We start from the raw sequence: 18,529 nt of genomic DNA on the forward strand, positions 1-18,529 counted from the left end.
AAATACTGTAATAATACGAAATATTCCGAGTGTATGCTTGGATGTTACCGCGGAGGCTGGCTGGTAAACAATGGGACGGGGCGGCACATGTGAGGCTGGCTGAGGGCACATTGGACGCGTCTCGGACGAAAATCGGTAAGCGGGTTTTTAATCGGTATGCGCGGCAAAAATTTTGCGATAAAAGTAATCGTTATGCGGAAAAATCGCTATGTGATGCCATCGTTATGCGGGGGTCCACTGTATTATTATATATGTATTATTATTATACATATTATTATTATTGTATTATATTATACTATTATTATTATACGTTTTATTATTATACATATAATTATACATTATTGTTATTATTGTTATTATTATTATTGTTATTATTATTATTATTATTATTATTATTATTATTATTATTATATAAATAATTTGTAATTTTTATTCACTCAAAAAATATAAGATTTACTGTTATTCCTTATTGCAATAATTGTACTGTATAAATAATTTCAACCCATTCACGACTGCATATTGGAATGGACAGTGATGTCATTTGTTTACTCTGAAACAGCCAAGCAATGGACCATTTCTCCTAGGTTGAGCTCTATTTCAAGGTACTTTTCGTCGTGAAAGCATTCAAAATCATATCTATTTCTGTAATATATCTTCCATTCTATCAAATGAGACCAAAAAAACGAAAATACAACCATAAAAACCATTCGAAATTACCGCTTAGGGGTGGCCAATTGGTGAGAAGTGAACTCCATTATTTATGCTTACATTTCTTTCATTTTTGGTGTACGTTAAGAAGGATCTTTCCATCATACATTGCCCAAGTTTCATTAAGATAGTCCAACAAACAAATGAGATACAATTCCCAAGATCAAGAGCAAGAGCCCCTCACCAGTGTCAAGGAACCTGCCTTGAGGTCTGCTCGCTTGTGGAAATTTTGCTCGCGTATGGAAGCAAAAAAATCAACCCATCGACTGCTTGCATTTGGAAAAACTCGCATGTGGACACGCTCGCAAGTAGAGGTTCCACTGTATAACAAACTCTTGTTCACTGCCGACTCCGCCCGTACCACTATATGAATGACATATTCATTCTAGAGTATATATCATGTTTCTATGTTATTTATATTGTTTATGTTATATTAGATGAACTGTGATAGATAAATAAGCTGTATAGATGATATTTGCAAAATTATTCACGAAGTATTTTGCCCGGTCTCCAGACAAACTCGTCCACTGCGGACACCACCCATACCACTACATGAATGACATATTTTAGTCATTTTAGAGTATATATCAGGTTTCTATGTTATTTATATTGTTTATTATGTCATATTAAATAAAGTGAGATAGATAAATAAGCCGTAGAGTTGATATTAGCGAAATTATTGAAGTACAGAATTCCACTGGAACGGATTAAGTGCATTTCAATTAATTTAAATGAGGGAAATTGACTCTGCAAACGAGCAAATCCAGTTGCAAGCAAGGTCATGGAATGGATTAAACTCGCAAGTAGAGGTTCCACTGTATATTTTAAAAACGGAATAGAGAAAATCATCTCTTATATACGTTATTTAGGCATGCATACTGGTCAGAGAGCCCATCGTAAATCCGAGGCGTCGGTAAACAAGTACATCGCTAAGTGAGGAGAGGCTGTACAATACAACTGTTAATGGATCCAGGGATCATCACACCAATGGACTGGTCTTGGACCAGGCTTCCTCATTTGGAAATGAAATAGTGCAGTAATAAGAATTACCAAGGAAAAGCACTGCTAATACACCTACCATCCGACTTACGACCGAGTTCGGTTCCGAGAAACCTGTCGTAAGTCGAAATGGTCGTAAGTCGAACTTTACTACTGAATATCAACAAAACATTTTTGTAATGACTTTATTTTATTGTTTTATTTTGGTATTTCATGTTTTACTTTACTTTTTATGCTGTTAGTACTGTATTTCATACCGTAAGGTTTAGGATAAACACTGTGTACAACACAAATAGTGGTTTATTTCCCAGAAATTTGGCATAAAAAACACGGTCGTAAGTCGAGTGGTCGTAAGTCGAGCGGGCCGTAAGTCGGATGGTAGGTGTATATCCAATTTTGTTTAATAAAAAACAAAAAAAGAAAAACAAGAAAAATGCAGGAAAGTAAAATCTGTATTAAATTTGAGTAGAGGTTGGTAAAATTTACCTGTTATTTAAATGTTAATGATAAAGCAAAGTCCAGGAATCCTGCTTAAGTGTAAAACATTTAATAGGATTTTATTTCTCTCACTCATGGCTGAGCATAAAGGAATCTTTGGTATATTTTTTTAGAAAATGTTGTCTAGAATGTAGTGATATTAAATATTTAGATTTATTTTTTATCAGGTATTATGCTTATTTGACAGAATGAGGGAAATGGCTTTTTATGTTTAAAAGCAATGACAGAAGGCTAAGGTATTATATTATGTTATCCCCCATATCACTAGTATACAAGAAATTTTCAGACCTGCAGGGACCACATTTGCTGCAAGTGTGAATGTTCAAAACTGATGTATACAGTGGCTAAAGTCAAAAGTACAGTTTAATGTCATTTATATTGAGCTGAACAAAATCTTAAATGTTTCCTCAATACATGTGTAACTTAAGATATTCACAGAAATAGTTTCTTCTGTATAAACATTCAAACCCAAAATGTCTTAATTATAACTGGTTTAGTATTGAGGGAGCCTCTTCAAACAGTCTTCCTGACACATTTCAGTCGAATGTACATTGTATAATGATTAGAGGTGTGCCAAAGTATCGTTATCAGCATTGGGTGTCAGCTAATTTTGATGGCATCAGTGTTGGCCTAAAACTGAGTATTGGTATTGGCAGAAACTTAGGTATCATCCCATCCCTAATACTGATATAGTGGTCCCTTGAGTTCCGATATCACTCCGTTCCAGAAGACGTATCATATCTCAAAACTTTCATAACTGAAACCCCAAAATACTACATGGTAATTCGTTCCAAGACCTTGGAAGTGCAACTTTTACTGTACTTTGGACTTGCACATTTACAGATAAAACTTGCAGGCACTGTATCTCCCTTCATCTGCTTCTGTGTTACCCACAATAACTAACTTAGATTCATCAGCCACTTTAATATTCTTTATAATTTCCTTTTGCTTGGAAATGGTAATAAAATAATTCACTTCAGTGCTAACCCATGAGGGTCATTCAGTGTAAGACATTCAGTGTAAGGCTTGATCCTCCGTTTGCTAAGCACCAGACAGATGCACTTATTATTTTTACTGACCTATATGCATCTTGGGCAGCTCATGCTGCCTAAGATGCAAGCAGTTGTATTGCTGGTTGACTGAGGTGAATCCATGTTTGCTGACCATTGTATTCATATTGTATTTAAATTTTTTCATTGCAACTCAAAACTAAATTAATTTGAGAAGGTAAATTGGAGTGTGAGCAGGGCAATATTTTATGAAGGGATTTAGGGAAACCGGTTAGTTGTACTTGAGTCACGGAAATAGGAAGTACAATGCCTGCACTTTAAAGGAGGGGTTTGGGATAGTGGCAGTTTGGAGGAACATCTGAACTGTTGTATCTGGATGCCTCTGCAAAGACAGTGATTATGTATGAGAGATGGTGAAAGTGTTAAATGATGATGAAAGTTTTTTCTTTCTTTTTTATTTTTATTTTGTTTTTGGGGTCACCCTTCCTTGGTGGGAGAAGGCCAACGTGTTAAAAAAAATTGTAACTCAAAATTATCATAACTGAAACCCATCATGACTCAAGGGACCACTGTACTGTAGTAACATGGGAGGTTGGCTATTGCACAAGTGGTCTTCTTGGAGAAACAAGATTACATATGTAGAAAGACTTGAGGTTTGCCTTGCTGTTTAACTAAAAATAAATACAGTGGACCCCCGCATAACGATCACCTCCAAATGCGACCAATTATGTAAGTGCGTTTGTACGTGTATGTTTGGGGGTCTGAAATTGACTAATCTACTTCACAATATTCCTTATGGGAAAAAATTCGGTCAGTACTGGCACCTGAACGTACTTCTGGAATGAAAAAAGTTCGTTAACCGGGGGTCCACTGTACTGTATATGTTGTTATAAAATACAAGTAGGCTTTAGGAAAGGTAAGGGATGTGTAGACCAAGTGTTTACATTGAAGCATATAGGTGAACAGTAGTATTTTGGTAAAGAGGTTTTTTGTTGCATTTATATAAGGATTTGGAAAAGGCATATTATAGGGTGGACAGCAGAGCAATGTGGCAGATGTTGCAAATGTATGGAATAGGTGGTAGGTTAATGAAAGCAGTTAAGAGTTTGTACGAGGATAGCTAAGTTCAGCTTAGAGTATGTAGGAGAGATGGAGATTATTTCCCAGTAAAAGTAAGCGTTACACAGGGATGTGTGATGTCACCATGGTTGTTCAATATATTTATAGATGGTGGTTGTAAGATAAGTGAATGCTCAGTTGTTGGCAAGTGGTGTGGGATTAAGAGATAAAGAATCTAACACAAAGTGGGAATTGTCACAGTTGATTTTTGCTGATGACACTGTGCTTTAAGGAGATTCTGAAGAGAAGTTGCAAAGGTTGGTGAGCAAGTTTGAAATGGTATGTAAAAGAAGGAAATTAAAAGTGAACATAGGGAAGAGCAAAGTGATGAGGATAAAAAATTTAGGTAATGAAAGACTGGCTATCAAATTGGATGGAGGAAGTGAATTTATTCAGATATTTTAGAGTGGACTTGTCAGCAGATGGGTTTATGAAAGATGAGGTGAATCATAGAATTGATGAGGGGAAAAAGGCGATTAGAGCACTGGGGGAAGTGTGGAGACAAAGAACATTATCCATGGAAGCAAAGAGGAGAATATATGAGAGAAGAGAGGTACCAATGCTCTTATGTGGGTTTGAAGCATGGGTGGTGAATGTTGCAAAAGGAGAAGGCTGGATGCAGTGATGTCATGTTTAAGGGTAGTGTGAATCTAATGCAAAGAATCCATAGCTTGGAGATTAGGAGGAGGTGTGAGGTTTCTAGAAGTATAATCCAGAGGGCAGAGGAAGGGTGGTTGAGGTGGTTTGGACATTTAGAGAGAGTGGAACAAAATAAAATGACTTGCAGGCCATACTGTTTTTTTTAGTGGAACAAAGGTGGGGTTGGAGTTGTCTTAGGAAAGGTTGGAGGGAGGGGGTAAAGGAGGTTTTGTGTGCTCATGCATGCTTGCTTGCATGTGTGAGCAGGTTAGATAGGAACCAGTGGAGATGAATGTTTTTATGACTTGACGTGCTGTTGGAGTGTGAGCCAAGTAACATTTATGAAGAGATTCAGGGAAATCGGTTAGCTAAACTTGAGTCCTAGAGGTGGGAAGTACAGTGCCTGCACTATGGAGGAGGGGTGTTGATATGTTGCAGTTTTTTAACTGTAGTGTAGGCATGCCTCTGACAAGACAATGATGGAGTGAATGATGATGAAAGTGTTTTTTCTTTTTTGGGTCACCCTGCCTTGGTGGGAAACAGCTGACATGTTAATAAATAAAAATAAAAGACAGAAAGCCAATATAGAGGTAGAGAAAATTTTGAGAGAGTTGGACCCAGAAAGGTAATTATTGGTATGAGAAAGGTGTACAGTACTTTTACTTTCACAGTAATTATGTATGTATATAATCCACAGTCTTCAGGGAAGTATTGAATGTATATTATTTAAGTAAGCTGGCTATTTATTACTGGTATCATTTGGTGTTTGTCAAAATTTTTGTAATAGTATTCTGTTATCTAGATATATGTTTCCAGTTTGAATACAGAATCTTTTCTTTCTCACTGTGCATAATTGTGTATTTAATACAGTATCAAGTTTTGTAGATTTACATATTTTGATACTGCACTCAGAGCTGAAGGGGGGGGGGGGTCTTGAAGACTTTCTGATTTCACCAATTAATATTTTTAAGTTTTTAAAAAAATGCAGAATTGTTAACATGTATAATGTGATCTTTCTGGAAATGTTTAATAAGGTTTTTTTCTCAGGATGAGGTTGTGGAGCGTGTCAAAGCTCGCCTGCAGGAGGAAGGGAGGGAAGCTCGCAACCTTGTTGCTTACTCCTTACCACTTCAAGACCCGCCACACACTGACTCTAGTAAGTTGACTTCACTACTTAAGGAAGCAGGATTTACTTCAATAAAATTTATATATGGATTTAGATTTTTAACCCTTTCAGGGTCCAAACCGTAGATCTACGTCATGAGCTCAGCTCACTCTGATAAACTGTGAGTGGTACATTTGGGCCTAGATATGAGAGAATACATCTATGTGGTATGTGTGCACCACATAAAACAAATCCTGCAGCACATTGTGTATAATGAGAGAAAAAAAACTGAGACCATGATTTTCGATTAAAACAGTGACTTTGCAGTGTTTTTTCGTATGTTTTTTATAGTTGTATTTGCGATTTCTTGGTCTCATTTGATAGAATGGAAGACATATTACAGAAATAGAGATGATTTTGATTGGTTTTAGCACTGGAAATGGCTTGAAACAGAGCTCAAAGTAGCGGAAATGTTAAAATTTTGCCGATGTTCAAGAGTAAACAAATGACCTCACACGTATAATACACACAAGCTGGTGGGTCTAATATACATTTACATATGTGGTGATGATATTTATACAATTATTACAATTTTGCATAACAGTAAATCTATTTTTTGGTGTGAATAAACATTCATTATGTGAATAAGAAATCAAATTGGAATTTATTTGTTAAGCCTCAAAACGTAACTAATGAACAGAGGAAATGTTAGTTTAGTCCCAGGAATACCTACATTGTTTATTCTGGACCCTATTTTGAAATTGGAATATTTTGAACTTTGTGTCAAATTGGCCAAATTACCAATTTCCAATCACATTATTTTGTAGTTGAAACAGTTGACTTGGCGATTTCTTGTGCTCAATCGATTGAATAGAAGTAATACTAGTGAAATAGCTAAGAATTTGGTCGACTGTAATAATGTAATTGGCCTAAAATGGGAGTCAAAGTCGGCAAAATCGCCGATTCGTAAATATCGCTGACACATCAAAATTTGCGAGAGCATAATTTCGTCAATTTTCCATCAAATTTCGTACTTTTTGTTTTATTACCTTCACAAAAAGATTCTCTACCATTTCATAAGAAAAAATAACAAATTTTTTTTATGAAAATTCTTGGACACTGGGGCACCACTTCAGATTTTGGCCTTGGACCCTGAAGGGGTTAAGATATTGCTGCAGAAGTGGCTAGTTTATTGTGCACCTCATGCCCATCCTGTGGATGATGGTGCAAAAGTACAGTGGAACCTCTACTTGCGAGTTTAATCCGTTCCGTGACCTTGCTTGCAACTGGATTTGCTCATTTGCAGAGTCAATTTTCCTCATTTAACCCCTTCAGGGGCCAAGGCCCAAATCTGAAGTGGTGCCCCAGTGTCCAAGAATTTTCAAAAAAAAAAATTTGTTATTTTTTCTTATGAAATGGTAGAGAATCTTTTTGTGAAGGTAATAAAACAAAAAGTACGAAATTTGATGGAAAATTGACGAAATTATGCTCTCGCAAATTTTGATGTGTCAGCGATATTTACGAATCGGCGATTTTGCCGACTTTGACTCCCATTTTAGGCCAATTACATTATTCCAGTCAACCAAATTCTTAGTTATTTCACTAGTATTACTTCTATTCTATCAATTGAGCACAAGAAATCGCCAAGTCACCTGTTTCAACTACAAATTAAAGTGATCGGAAATTGTTAATTTGGCCAATTTAACACAAAGTTCAAAATATTCCAATTTCAAAATAGGGTACAGAATAAACAATGTAGGTATTCCTGGAACTAAACTAACATTTCCTCTGTTCATTAGTTACGTTTTGAGGCTTTACAAATAAATTCCATTTTGATTTTTTATTCACATAATGAATTTTTATTCACACCAAAAAATAGAAGATTTACTGTTATGCAATACTGTAATAATTGTATAAATATCATCACCATATTTGTGAATGCATATTAGACCCACCAGCTGGCGTGTATTAGACATGTGAGGTCGTTTGTTTACTCTTGAATATCGGCAAAAATTTAACATTTCTGCTACTTTGAGCTCAGTTTCAAGCCATTTCCAGTGCGAAAACCAATCAAAATCATCTCTATTTCTGTAATGTCTTCAATTCTATCAAATGAGACCAAGAAATTGCAAATAGAACTATAAAAAACATACGAAAAAACACTGCAAAGTCGCTGTTTTAATCGAAAAATCATGATTTCAGTTTTTTTCTCTCATTATACACAGCGTGCTGCAGGATCTGTTTTATGTGGTGCATACATACCACATAGATGTATTCTCTCATATCTAGGCCCAAATGTACCACTCACAGTTTATCAGAGTGAGCTGAGCTCATGACGTAGATCTACGGTTTGGACCCTGAACGTAAAGCCGTAGATCTACGGGACGGACCCTCAAAGGGTTAAATTAACTGAAATGCAATTAATCCGTTCCAGTGGAATTCTGTACTTCAATAATTTTGCTAATATCAACTCTATGGCTTATTTATCTATCTCACTTCATCTAATATGATATAATAAACAATATAAATAATATACAAACCTGATATATAATCTAAAATGAATAAAATATGTCATTCATGTGGTGGTACGGGCGGTGTAAGCGGTGGATGAGAGTTTGTCTGGAGACCAGGCAAAATACTTCATGAATAATTTAGCTAATATCATCTATACGGCTTATTTATCTATCACAGTTCATCTAATATGACATAACAAACAATATAAATAACATAGAAACATGATATATACTCTAGAATGAATAAAATACATATGTCATTCATGTAGTGGTATGGGCGGTGGCGGCGGTGGACGAGAGTTTGTCTGGAGACCAGGCAAAATACTTCGTGAATAATTTCGCTAATGTCATCTATTTATATATCACAGTTCATCTAATATGACATAACAGACAATATGAATAACATAGAAACATGATACATACTCTAGAATGAATAAAATATGTCATTCATGTAGTGGTATGGGCAGTGTCGGCAGTGGACGAGAGTTTGTCTGGAGACCGGGCAAAATACTTCATGAATAATTTCGCTAATATCTATACGGCTTATATATATATCACAGTTCATCTAATATGACATAACAAACAATAAAAATAACATAAAAACATGATATATACTCTAGAATGAATAAAATATGTCATTATGTAACAGGTGGAGGCAGCCACAACTGCTCCCTCTTTGTTGTGGCAAACACTGCCGTCTAGTGACGGCCTTTTGAAGCTGTCTGTTATAATTGTTATGTGTAGTACGTTATTATTACATGTATATATGTATTATTATTATACATATTATTATTGTATTATATTATTATACTATTATTATTATACGTATTATACATTTTTTTTTTTTTTATCACACTGGCCGATTCCCAGCAAGGCAGGGTGGCCCGAAAAAGAAAAACTTTCACCATCATTCACTCCATCACTGTCTTGCAGAAGGGTGCTTTACACTACAGTTTTTAAACTGCAACATTAACACCCCTCCTTCAGTAGGTAGTAGGTAGTAGGTTGGTAGACAGCAACCACCTAGGGAAGTACTACCGTCCTGCCAGATGACTGAAACAGAAACCTGTAACTGTTTTGCATGATGGTAGGATTACTGGTTTCTTTTTCTGTCTCATAAACATGCTAGACAACAGGGATATCTTGCTACTCCTACTTACACTTTGGTCACACTTCACAGACACGCACATGCATATACAGTGGACCCCCGGTTAACGATATTTTTTCACTCCAGAAGTATGTTCAGGTGCCAGTACTGACCGAATTTGTTCCCATAAGAAATATTGTGAAGTAGATTAGTCCATTTCAGACCCCCAAAGATACATGTACAAACGCACTTACATAAATACACTTACATAATTGGTCGCATTCGGAGGTAATCGTTATGCGGGGGTCCACTGTATATATATATACATACATCTAGGTTTGTCTCCTTTTTCTAAATAGCTCTTGTTCTTCTTTATTTCTTCTATTGTCCATGGGGAAGTGGAAAAGAATCTTTCCTCCGTATGCCATGCGTGTCGTATGAGGCGACTAAAATGCCGGGAGCAATGGGCTAGTAACCCCTTCTCCTGTAGACATTTACTAAAAAAGAGAAGAAGAAAAACTTTATATTATTATTATTATTATTATTATTATTATTATTTTTTTTTTTTTTCAACAAGTCGGCCGTCTCCCACCGTGGCAGGGTGACCCAAAAAAGAAAGAAAATCCCCAAAAAGAAAATACTTTCATCATCATTCAACACTTTCACCACACTCGCACATTATCACTGTTTTTGCACAGGTGCTCAGAATACAACAGTTTAGAAGCATACACATATAAAGATACACAACATATTATTATTATTATATAAATATTTTGTAATTTTTATTCACACAAAAAATATAAGATTTACTGTTATTCCTTATTGCATTAATTGTATAAATAATGTCAACCCATTCACGACTGCATATTGGAATGGACAGTGATGTCATTTGTTTACTTTGAAACAGCCAAGCAATGGACCATTTCTCCTAGGTTGAGCTCTATTTCAAGGTACTTTTCGTCATGAAAGCAATCAAAATCATATCTATTTCTGTAATATATTTTCCATTCTATCAAATGAGACCATAAAAACGAGAATTCAACCATAAAAATCATTCAAAATTACCGCTTAGGGGTGGCCAATTGGTGAGAAGTGAACTCCATTATTTATGCTTAGATTTCTTTCATTATTATTATTATTATTATATAAATAATTTGTAATTTTTATTCACACAAATATAAGCTTTACTGTTATTCCTTACTGCAATAATTGTATAAATAATGTCAACCCATTCACGACTGGATATTGGAATGGACGGTGACATCATTTGTTTACTCTGAAACAGCCAAGCAATGGACCATAAAAACCATTTGAAATTACCGCTAAGGGGTGGCTAATTGGTGAGAAGTGAACTCCATTATTTATGCTTAGATTTTTTCATTTTTGTTGTACGTTAAGAAGCATCTTTCCATCATACATTGCCCAAGTTTCAATAAGATAGTCCAACAAACAAATGAGATACAATTCCCAAGATCAAGAGCAAGAGCCCCTCACCAGTGTCAAGGAACCTGCCTTGAGGTCTGCTCGCTTGTGGAAATTTTGCTCGCGTATGGAAGCAAAAAATCGACCCATCATCTGCTCGTATTTGGAAAAACTCGCACGTGGACACGCTCGCAAGTAGAGGTTCCACTGTATACTGTATGGATACACATAAGGCCTATGAACTAGGCTCCAGAAGGGTTAATAGGAGTACATTTGGATTTTTATCTACATTTTATGTATGGTGATGTTGAGATGTTGATTTTTTTTAAAGAGAACTGACACCAGGTAAACTCTAGGAAGCAGTCAGGTTCAGTTCAAGGAAGGGGAGGACATTTCCAATTCCTTGGATTGAGAGCCCCTCACCAGGATCAAGAAATCTCTCATGAGAGGTAGTTGAAGTACAGTGTTTACAGTATTTTCTTTTTTATTAATATTTATTATTAAGCCTTCAACTCTATGAATTAATATGTTGACTGGAATTTTTATTGTTGAAAGGTTAATATATGCAAATATATGTGGTATTTGCAAAGTTTTGCCCACATTACTGTACAGTGGAACCTCAAAAATTGAACTGCTCCCAACTCAACCAATTATGTAAGTGTATTTTTGTAAGTGCTTTTATAAGTGTATTTTTGAGGGTCTGAAATGGACTAATCTAATTTACATTATTCCTGATGGGAATAAATTCGTTCGGTAGCGACACTTGAACAGCCTTTTGGACCGAAGAAAGTTCTATATTTGAGGTTCTACTGTACCTAGAATCCATACTGAAATTTTTATGTCAGTCAATCCTTGCAGTATATTTCATTTTTAAAAGAGCAGATTTAAAGAAATATCTATTGGTTTTAATGCAATACAAGACATGGCATACTAAGATAAGATAAAATAGTTATCCATAATTGAATCTTGGAGGCGGGAAATACAGTGCCTGCACTCTAAAGGAGGGGGTGGAGAGGTTGCAGTTTGCAAGGTTATCTAAGCTGTGATGTCAGCATGATTCTGGCAAGACAATGATTGAATGTATGACAGTGAAAATATTTCTTCTCTTTTCAGTCTCTCTGACTTGGTGGGAGATGCATGGTGTTAAAAAATTTTATATATATAAAAAAAAGAGGAGTGGAATAAATTTTATGTTATAGATTAATAAACATTTTATGCTATGATTAAATACTGTTTTAGCAGTTGTACGACATCGAGAAGTAAGGAGAGTGGCAGAGATGATTCCACGTCGTGGCTCTAAGCAAGACAAACGACCAAGATCGGCCTCTGCTGGTCGAGATCCTCAAGCTAGTAAGTTGCAGTTGGTTACGTATTTTGAAATATTGCTATAAGGAGAAAGCACCAGCATTTTTTAAAGCTTTAAGTTACTGTAAAGTTGAAGTTTTTGAAGTATTGTTTTTATTTATCAGGGTTTTTTGGTCCAGGCCAAGGCAGTGATTTTTATTTGTGTAATGAACAAACAAGTGAAAAAAAAAGATAATAGCATTTTCAAAATTATCTTTATTGTTACAAAAGTAAATATTTATTCATATACAGTGGAACCTTGACTTACGAGTTTAATCTGTTCCAGGAGCTAGCTCGTAACTCAATTTACTCATATATCAAATTAATTTTCCTCATTTAAATTAATTGAAAAGCCATTAATCCATTCCTGCACTCTGGCCAGAGAAAAAATACATGAATATGACGCTATTATCAACTGTACGGCTTATTTATCTATCACAATTTATCTAATTTGACATAATAAACAATATAATTACCACAGAAGCATGATATATACTCTAGAATGAATAAAATAGGCCATAATGTGGTGGCAGAGGCAGCAGCAGAAGCATCTGCCATTTCTGTCTCAACTTGACTATATCTTCCCATGTTCTTACTGTAAGAGAAAGCAGAGTATTTTTGAGGCTAACTGTAGTAGATCACTAGTTTTCTAAGGAAAACACTGAAACACTGTATGGAGAATAAATAAGAAATATCGTATAAAAACCGTTTATGTAAAGTGTGGGTGGGGGATGCTGAGGGTGGGGGATGTTGATGGAAATCACTATCCTTTTGTTCTCAGCACTGTCCTTTGCACTTATTTTCTTAGGAACCATGGTTAGAAAAAAGAAATTTGGCCAAATGACTGTAAAAAATGCAAACAAGCATGAGAAAACTACTCCCACAGCGATGTAAACATGTTTACTGCTTACCAGCTGTGTCAACTAGCAGAAGCAATCTGAATTATTTTTATGTATGTGTTGTGCATTATTATTATTATTATTATTATTATTATTATTATTATTATTATTTTTTTTTTTTTTTTTCAACAAGTCGGCCGTCTCCCACCGAGGCAGGGTGACCCAAAAAGAAAGAAAATTCCCAAAAAGAAAATACTTTCATCATCATTCAACACTTTCACCACACTCATACATTATCACTGTTTTTGCAGAGGTGCTCAGAACACAACAGTTTAGAAGTATATATGTATAAAAATACACAATATATCCCTCCAAACTGCCAATATCCCAAACCCTTCCTTTAGAGTGCAGGCATTGTACTTCCCATTTCCAGGACTCAAGTCTAGTTATATAAAATAACCAGTTTCCTTGAATCCCTTCACTAAATATTACCCTGCTCACACTCCAACAGCTCGTCAGGCTCCAAATACCATTCGTCTCCACTCCTATCTAGCACACTCACGTATGCTTGCTGGAAGTCCAAGCCCCTCGCCCACACAACCTCCTTTACCCCCTCCCTCCAACCCTTTCGAGGACGACCCATACCCCGCCTTCCTTCCCATACAGATTTATACGCTCTCCATGTCATTCTACTTTGATCCATTCTTTCTAAATGACCAAACCACCTCAACAACCCCTCTTCAGCCCTCTGACTAATACTTTTATTAACTCCACACCTTCTCCTGATTTCCACACTCCGAATTTTCTACATAATATTTACACCACACATTCCCCTTAGACAGGACATCTCCACTGCCTCCAACTGCCTCTTCGCTGCAGCATTTACAACCCAAGCTTCACACCCATATAAGAGTGTTGGTACGACTATACTTTCATACACTCCCTTCTTTGCCTCCATATTCTTTGTCTCCACATATGCCTCAATGCACCACTCACCTTTTTCCCTCATCAATTCTATGATTAACCTCATCCTTCATAAATCCATCTGCTGATATGTCAACTTTCAAATATCTGAAAACATTCACTTCTTCCATACTCCTCCTCTCCAATTTGATACCCAATTTTTCTTTATCTAAATCATTTGATACCCTCATCACCTTACTCTTTTCTATGTTCGCTTTCAACTTTCTACCCTTACACACACTCCCAAATTCATCCACTAACCTCTGCAATTTTTCTTTAGAATCACCCATAAGCACAGTATCATCAGCAAAAGTAACTGTGTCATTTCCCATTTTGTATTTATTATTTTATTATTATTAACACTGGCCGATTCCCACCAAGGCAGGGTGGCTCGAAAAAGAAAAACTTTCACCATCATTCACTCCATCACTGTCTTGCCAGAAGGGTGCTTTACACTACAGTTTTTAAACTGCAACATTAACACCCCTCCTTCAGAGTGCAGGCACTGTACTTCCCATCTCCAGGACTCAAGTCCGGCCTGCTGGTTTCCCTGAATCCCTTCATAAATGTTACTTTGCTCACACTCCAACAGCACGTCAAGCATTAAAAACCATTTGTCTCCATTCACTCCTATCAAACATGCTCACGCATGCCCGCTGGAAGTCCAAGCCCCTCGCACACAAAACCTCCTTTACCCCCTCCCTCCAACCTTTCCTAGGCCGACCCCTACCCCGCCTTCCTTCCACTACAGACTGATACACTCTTGAAGTCATTTTGTTTCACTCCATTCTCTCTACATTTCCGAACCACCTCAACAACCCTTCCTCAGCCCTCTGGACAACAGTTTTGGTAATCCCGCACCTCCTCCTAACTTCCAAACTACGAATTCTCTGCATTATATTCACACCACACATTGCCCTCAGACATGACATCTCCACTGTCTCCAGCCTTTTCCTCGCTGCAACATTCATCACCCATGCTTCACACCCATATTACCTGGAGTTTACCTTGAGAGAGTTCCGGGGGTCAACGCCCCCGCGGCCCGGTCTGTGACCAGGCCTCCTGGTGGATCAGAGCCTCATCAACCAGGCTGTTGCTGCTGGCTGCACCCAAACCAACGTACGAGCCACAGCCCGGCTGGTCAGGAACCGACTTTAGGTGCTTGTCCAGTGCCAGCTTGAAGACTGCCAGGGGTCTGTTGGTAATCCCCCTTATGTATGCTGGGAGGCAGTTGAACAGTCTCGGGCCCCTGACACTTATTGTATGGTCTCTTAACGTGCTAGTGACACCCCTGCTTTTCATTGGGGGGATGTTGCATCGTCTGCCAAGTCTTTTACTTTCGTAGTGAGTGATTTTCGTGTGCAAGTTCGGTACTAGTCCCTCTAGGATTTTCCAGGTGTATATAATCATGTATCTCTCCCGCCTGCATTCCAGGGAATACAGGTTTAGGAACCTCAAGTGCTCCCAGTAATTGAGGTGTTTTATCTCCATTATGCGTGCCGTGAAGGTTCTCTGTACATTTTCTAGGTCAGCAATTTCACCTGCCTTGAAAGGTGCTGTTAGTGTGCAGCAATATTCCAGCCTAGATAGAACAAGTGACCTGAAGAGTGTCATCATGGGCTTGGCCTCCCTAGTTTTGAAGGTTCTCATTATCCATCCTGTCATTTTTCTAGCAGATGCGATTGATACAATGTTATGGTCCTTGAAGGTGAGATCCTCCGACATGATCACTCCCAGGTCTTTGATGTTGGTGTTTCGCTCTATTTTGTGGCCAGAATTTGTTTTGTACTCTGATGAAGATTTAATTTCCTCGTGTTTACCATATCTGAGTAATTGAAATTTCTCATCGTTGAACTTCATATTGTTTTCTGCAGCCCACTGAAAGATTTGGTTGATGTCCGCCTGGAGCCTTGCAGTGTCTGCAATGGAAGACACTGTCATGCAGATTCGGGTGTCATCTGCAAAGGAAGACACGGTGCTGTGGCTGACATCCTTGTCTATGTCGGATATGAGGATGAGGAACAAGATGGGAGCGAGTACTGTGCCTTGTGGAACAGAGCTTTTCACCGTAGCTGCCTCGGACTTTACTCTGTTGACGACTACTCTCTGTGTTCTGTTAGTGAGGAAATTATAGATCCATCGACCGACTTTTCCTGTTATTCCTTTAGCATGCATTTTGTGCGCTATTACGCCATGGTCACACTTGTCGAAGGCTTTTGCAAAGTCTGTATATATTACATCTGCATTCTTTTTGTCTTCTAGTGCATTTAGGACCTTGTCGTAGTGATCCAATAGTTGAGACAGACAGGAGCGACCTGTTCTAAACCCATGTTGCCCTGGGTTGTGTAACTGATGGGTTTCTAGATGGGTGGTGATCTTGCTTCTTAGGACCCTTTCAAAGATTTTTATGATATGGGATGTTAGTGCTATCAGTCTGTTGTTCTTTGCTGTTGCTTTACTGGCCCCTTTGTGGAGTGGGGCTATGTCTGTTGTTTTTAGTAACTGTGGGACGACCCCCGTGTCCATGCTCCCTCTCCATAGGATGGAAAAGGCTCGTGATAGGGGCTTCTTGCAGTTCTTGATGAACACGGAGTTCCATGAGTCTGGCCCTGGGGCAGAGTGCATGGGCATGTCATTTATCGCCTGTTCGAAGTCATTTGGCGTCAGGATAACATCAGATAGGCTTGTGTTAACCAAATTTTGTGGCTCTCTCATAAAAAATTCATTTTGATCTTCGACTCTCAGTCTGGTTAGCGGCTTGCTAAAAACTGAGTCATATTGGGACTTGAGTAGCTCACTCATTTCCTTGCTGTCATCTGTGTGGGACCCATCTTGTTTAAGTAGGGGCCCAATACTGGATGTTGTTCTCGACTTTGATTTGGCATAGGAGAAGAAATACTTTGGGTTTCTTTCGATTTCATTGATGGCTTTTAGTTCTTCCCACGATTCCTGACTCCTATAAGATTCCTTTAGGTTAAGTTCGATGCTTACTATTTCTCTGACCAGTGTCTCCCTACGCATTTCAGATATATTGACCTCTTTTAGCCGCTCTGTTATTCTTTTCCGTTGCCTGTAAAAGGACCACCTGTCTCTTTCTATTTTACATCTACTCCTCCTTTTTTTTAGAGGAATAAGTCTTGTGCATACATCGAGTGCCACCAAGTTAATCTGTTCTAGGCATAAGTTGGGGTCTGTGTTGCTTAGTATATATACTGGATCACCCTTGAACTGGCAGTCTACCTTGAAACAGAATATTTCAAATTGTATTGTAATCCGGCTCATGCAAAATATTTTATATATATATTTTTTTTCAACAAGTTGGCCGTTGCCATTTATTTATTTTATTTATTTATTTTGTGTCTTTGCAAACAGTACATTGAGATTTTATATTTACTATAGTGGGTTGCAATGCAAAGAGAGCCTCTATTATGCCTAGGCATTATGGGCCAACTTAACATTGGGTGTTAATGTTGCAGTTTAAAAACTGTAGTGTAAAACACCCTTCTGGCAAGACAGTGATGGAGTGAATGATAGTGAAAGTTTTTCTTTTTCAGGCCACCCTGCCTTGGTGGGAATCAGCCAGTGTGTTGTTAAAAAAGTAAAAATTAACATTATTGGCTTACAGAGTACTTAACACTAAGGATTTTATCATAGTTGTACAGTAGGATAGTAATTATTTCATAGTTGAACAGTAGATTATTAATTATAAGTGAATTAAATTTGTATAAGACAAAGGATATATTCATATAGTCTAAAATGCTTTTTGTGGAAAACAATGGTCCAATTATATTCCTGTCAACAATGGATAAAAGGTTCAAAGTGATTGTTGAGGTTATGATGTAGGAGTACATAGGTGAGTATGTGTGCACTGAGTATTTAGCATTTAGTCTAGGGTGATTAAGTGGCTTTTGAGAAGAGTCTTAAACTGATTTTCAGACTGGGTTACTTTAATATCTTCTGGTAATGAGTTCCATATTTTAGGGCCCTTTATGTGCATAGAGTTTTTACACAGTGTGATATGGACACGAGGTATACCAAAAAGAGATCTGTGTCTTGTGTTGTGGTCATGTGTCCTGTTTTTAAGTTGGTGAGGAGAGTTTGAGTGGAGGGTTTATATTTGCGTGTATTGTTCTGTGTATGTAGTAGGCACATGAATAAGTATGGGTGTTCTTAATGGTGAGCAGATTCAGACTTTTGAAAATTGGTGGAGTATGCTGGTGGGAGTGGGAATTCGTTATCATTCTTACTGCTGCCTTTTGCTGGGTAATGAGGGGTTTTAGGTG

At 37.4% G+C, this 18,529-nt stretch overlaps 1 protein-coding gene across 3 annotated transcripts in view; it reads left to right on the top strand.

The window, feature by feature from the left end:
- The window catches only part of LOC128686614 (S phase cyclin A-associated protein in the endoplasmic reticulum), a 74,984-nt gene that overhangs the window by 36,148 nt on the left and 20,307 nt on the right, over positions 1–18,529 (top strand). For 2 of the 3 annotated variants that reach the window (XM_053773562.2, XM_053773563.2), the window contains exons 3-4: positions 6,021–6,129; positions 12,340–12,450. In XM_053773562.2, the coding sequence (XP_053629537.2) occupies positions 6,021–6,129; positions 12,340–12,450 (220 nt within the window). The remainder of the gene's footprint in view (positions 1–6,020; positions 6,130–12,339; positions 12,451–18,529) is intronic. The other variant, XM_053773564.2, reaches the window with a different exon arrangement.

This window comes from Cherax quadricarinatus, unplaced genomic scaffold (genome assembly GCF_038502225.1).
Source record: "Cherax quadricarinatus isolate ZL_2023a unplaced genomic scaffold, ASM3850222v1 Contig162, whole genome shotgun sequence".
NCBI lineage: Eukaryota > Metazoa > Arthropoda > Malacostraca > Decapoda > Parastacidae > Cherax > Cherax quadricarinatus.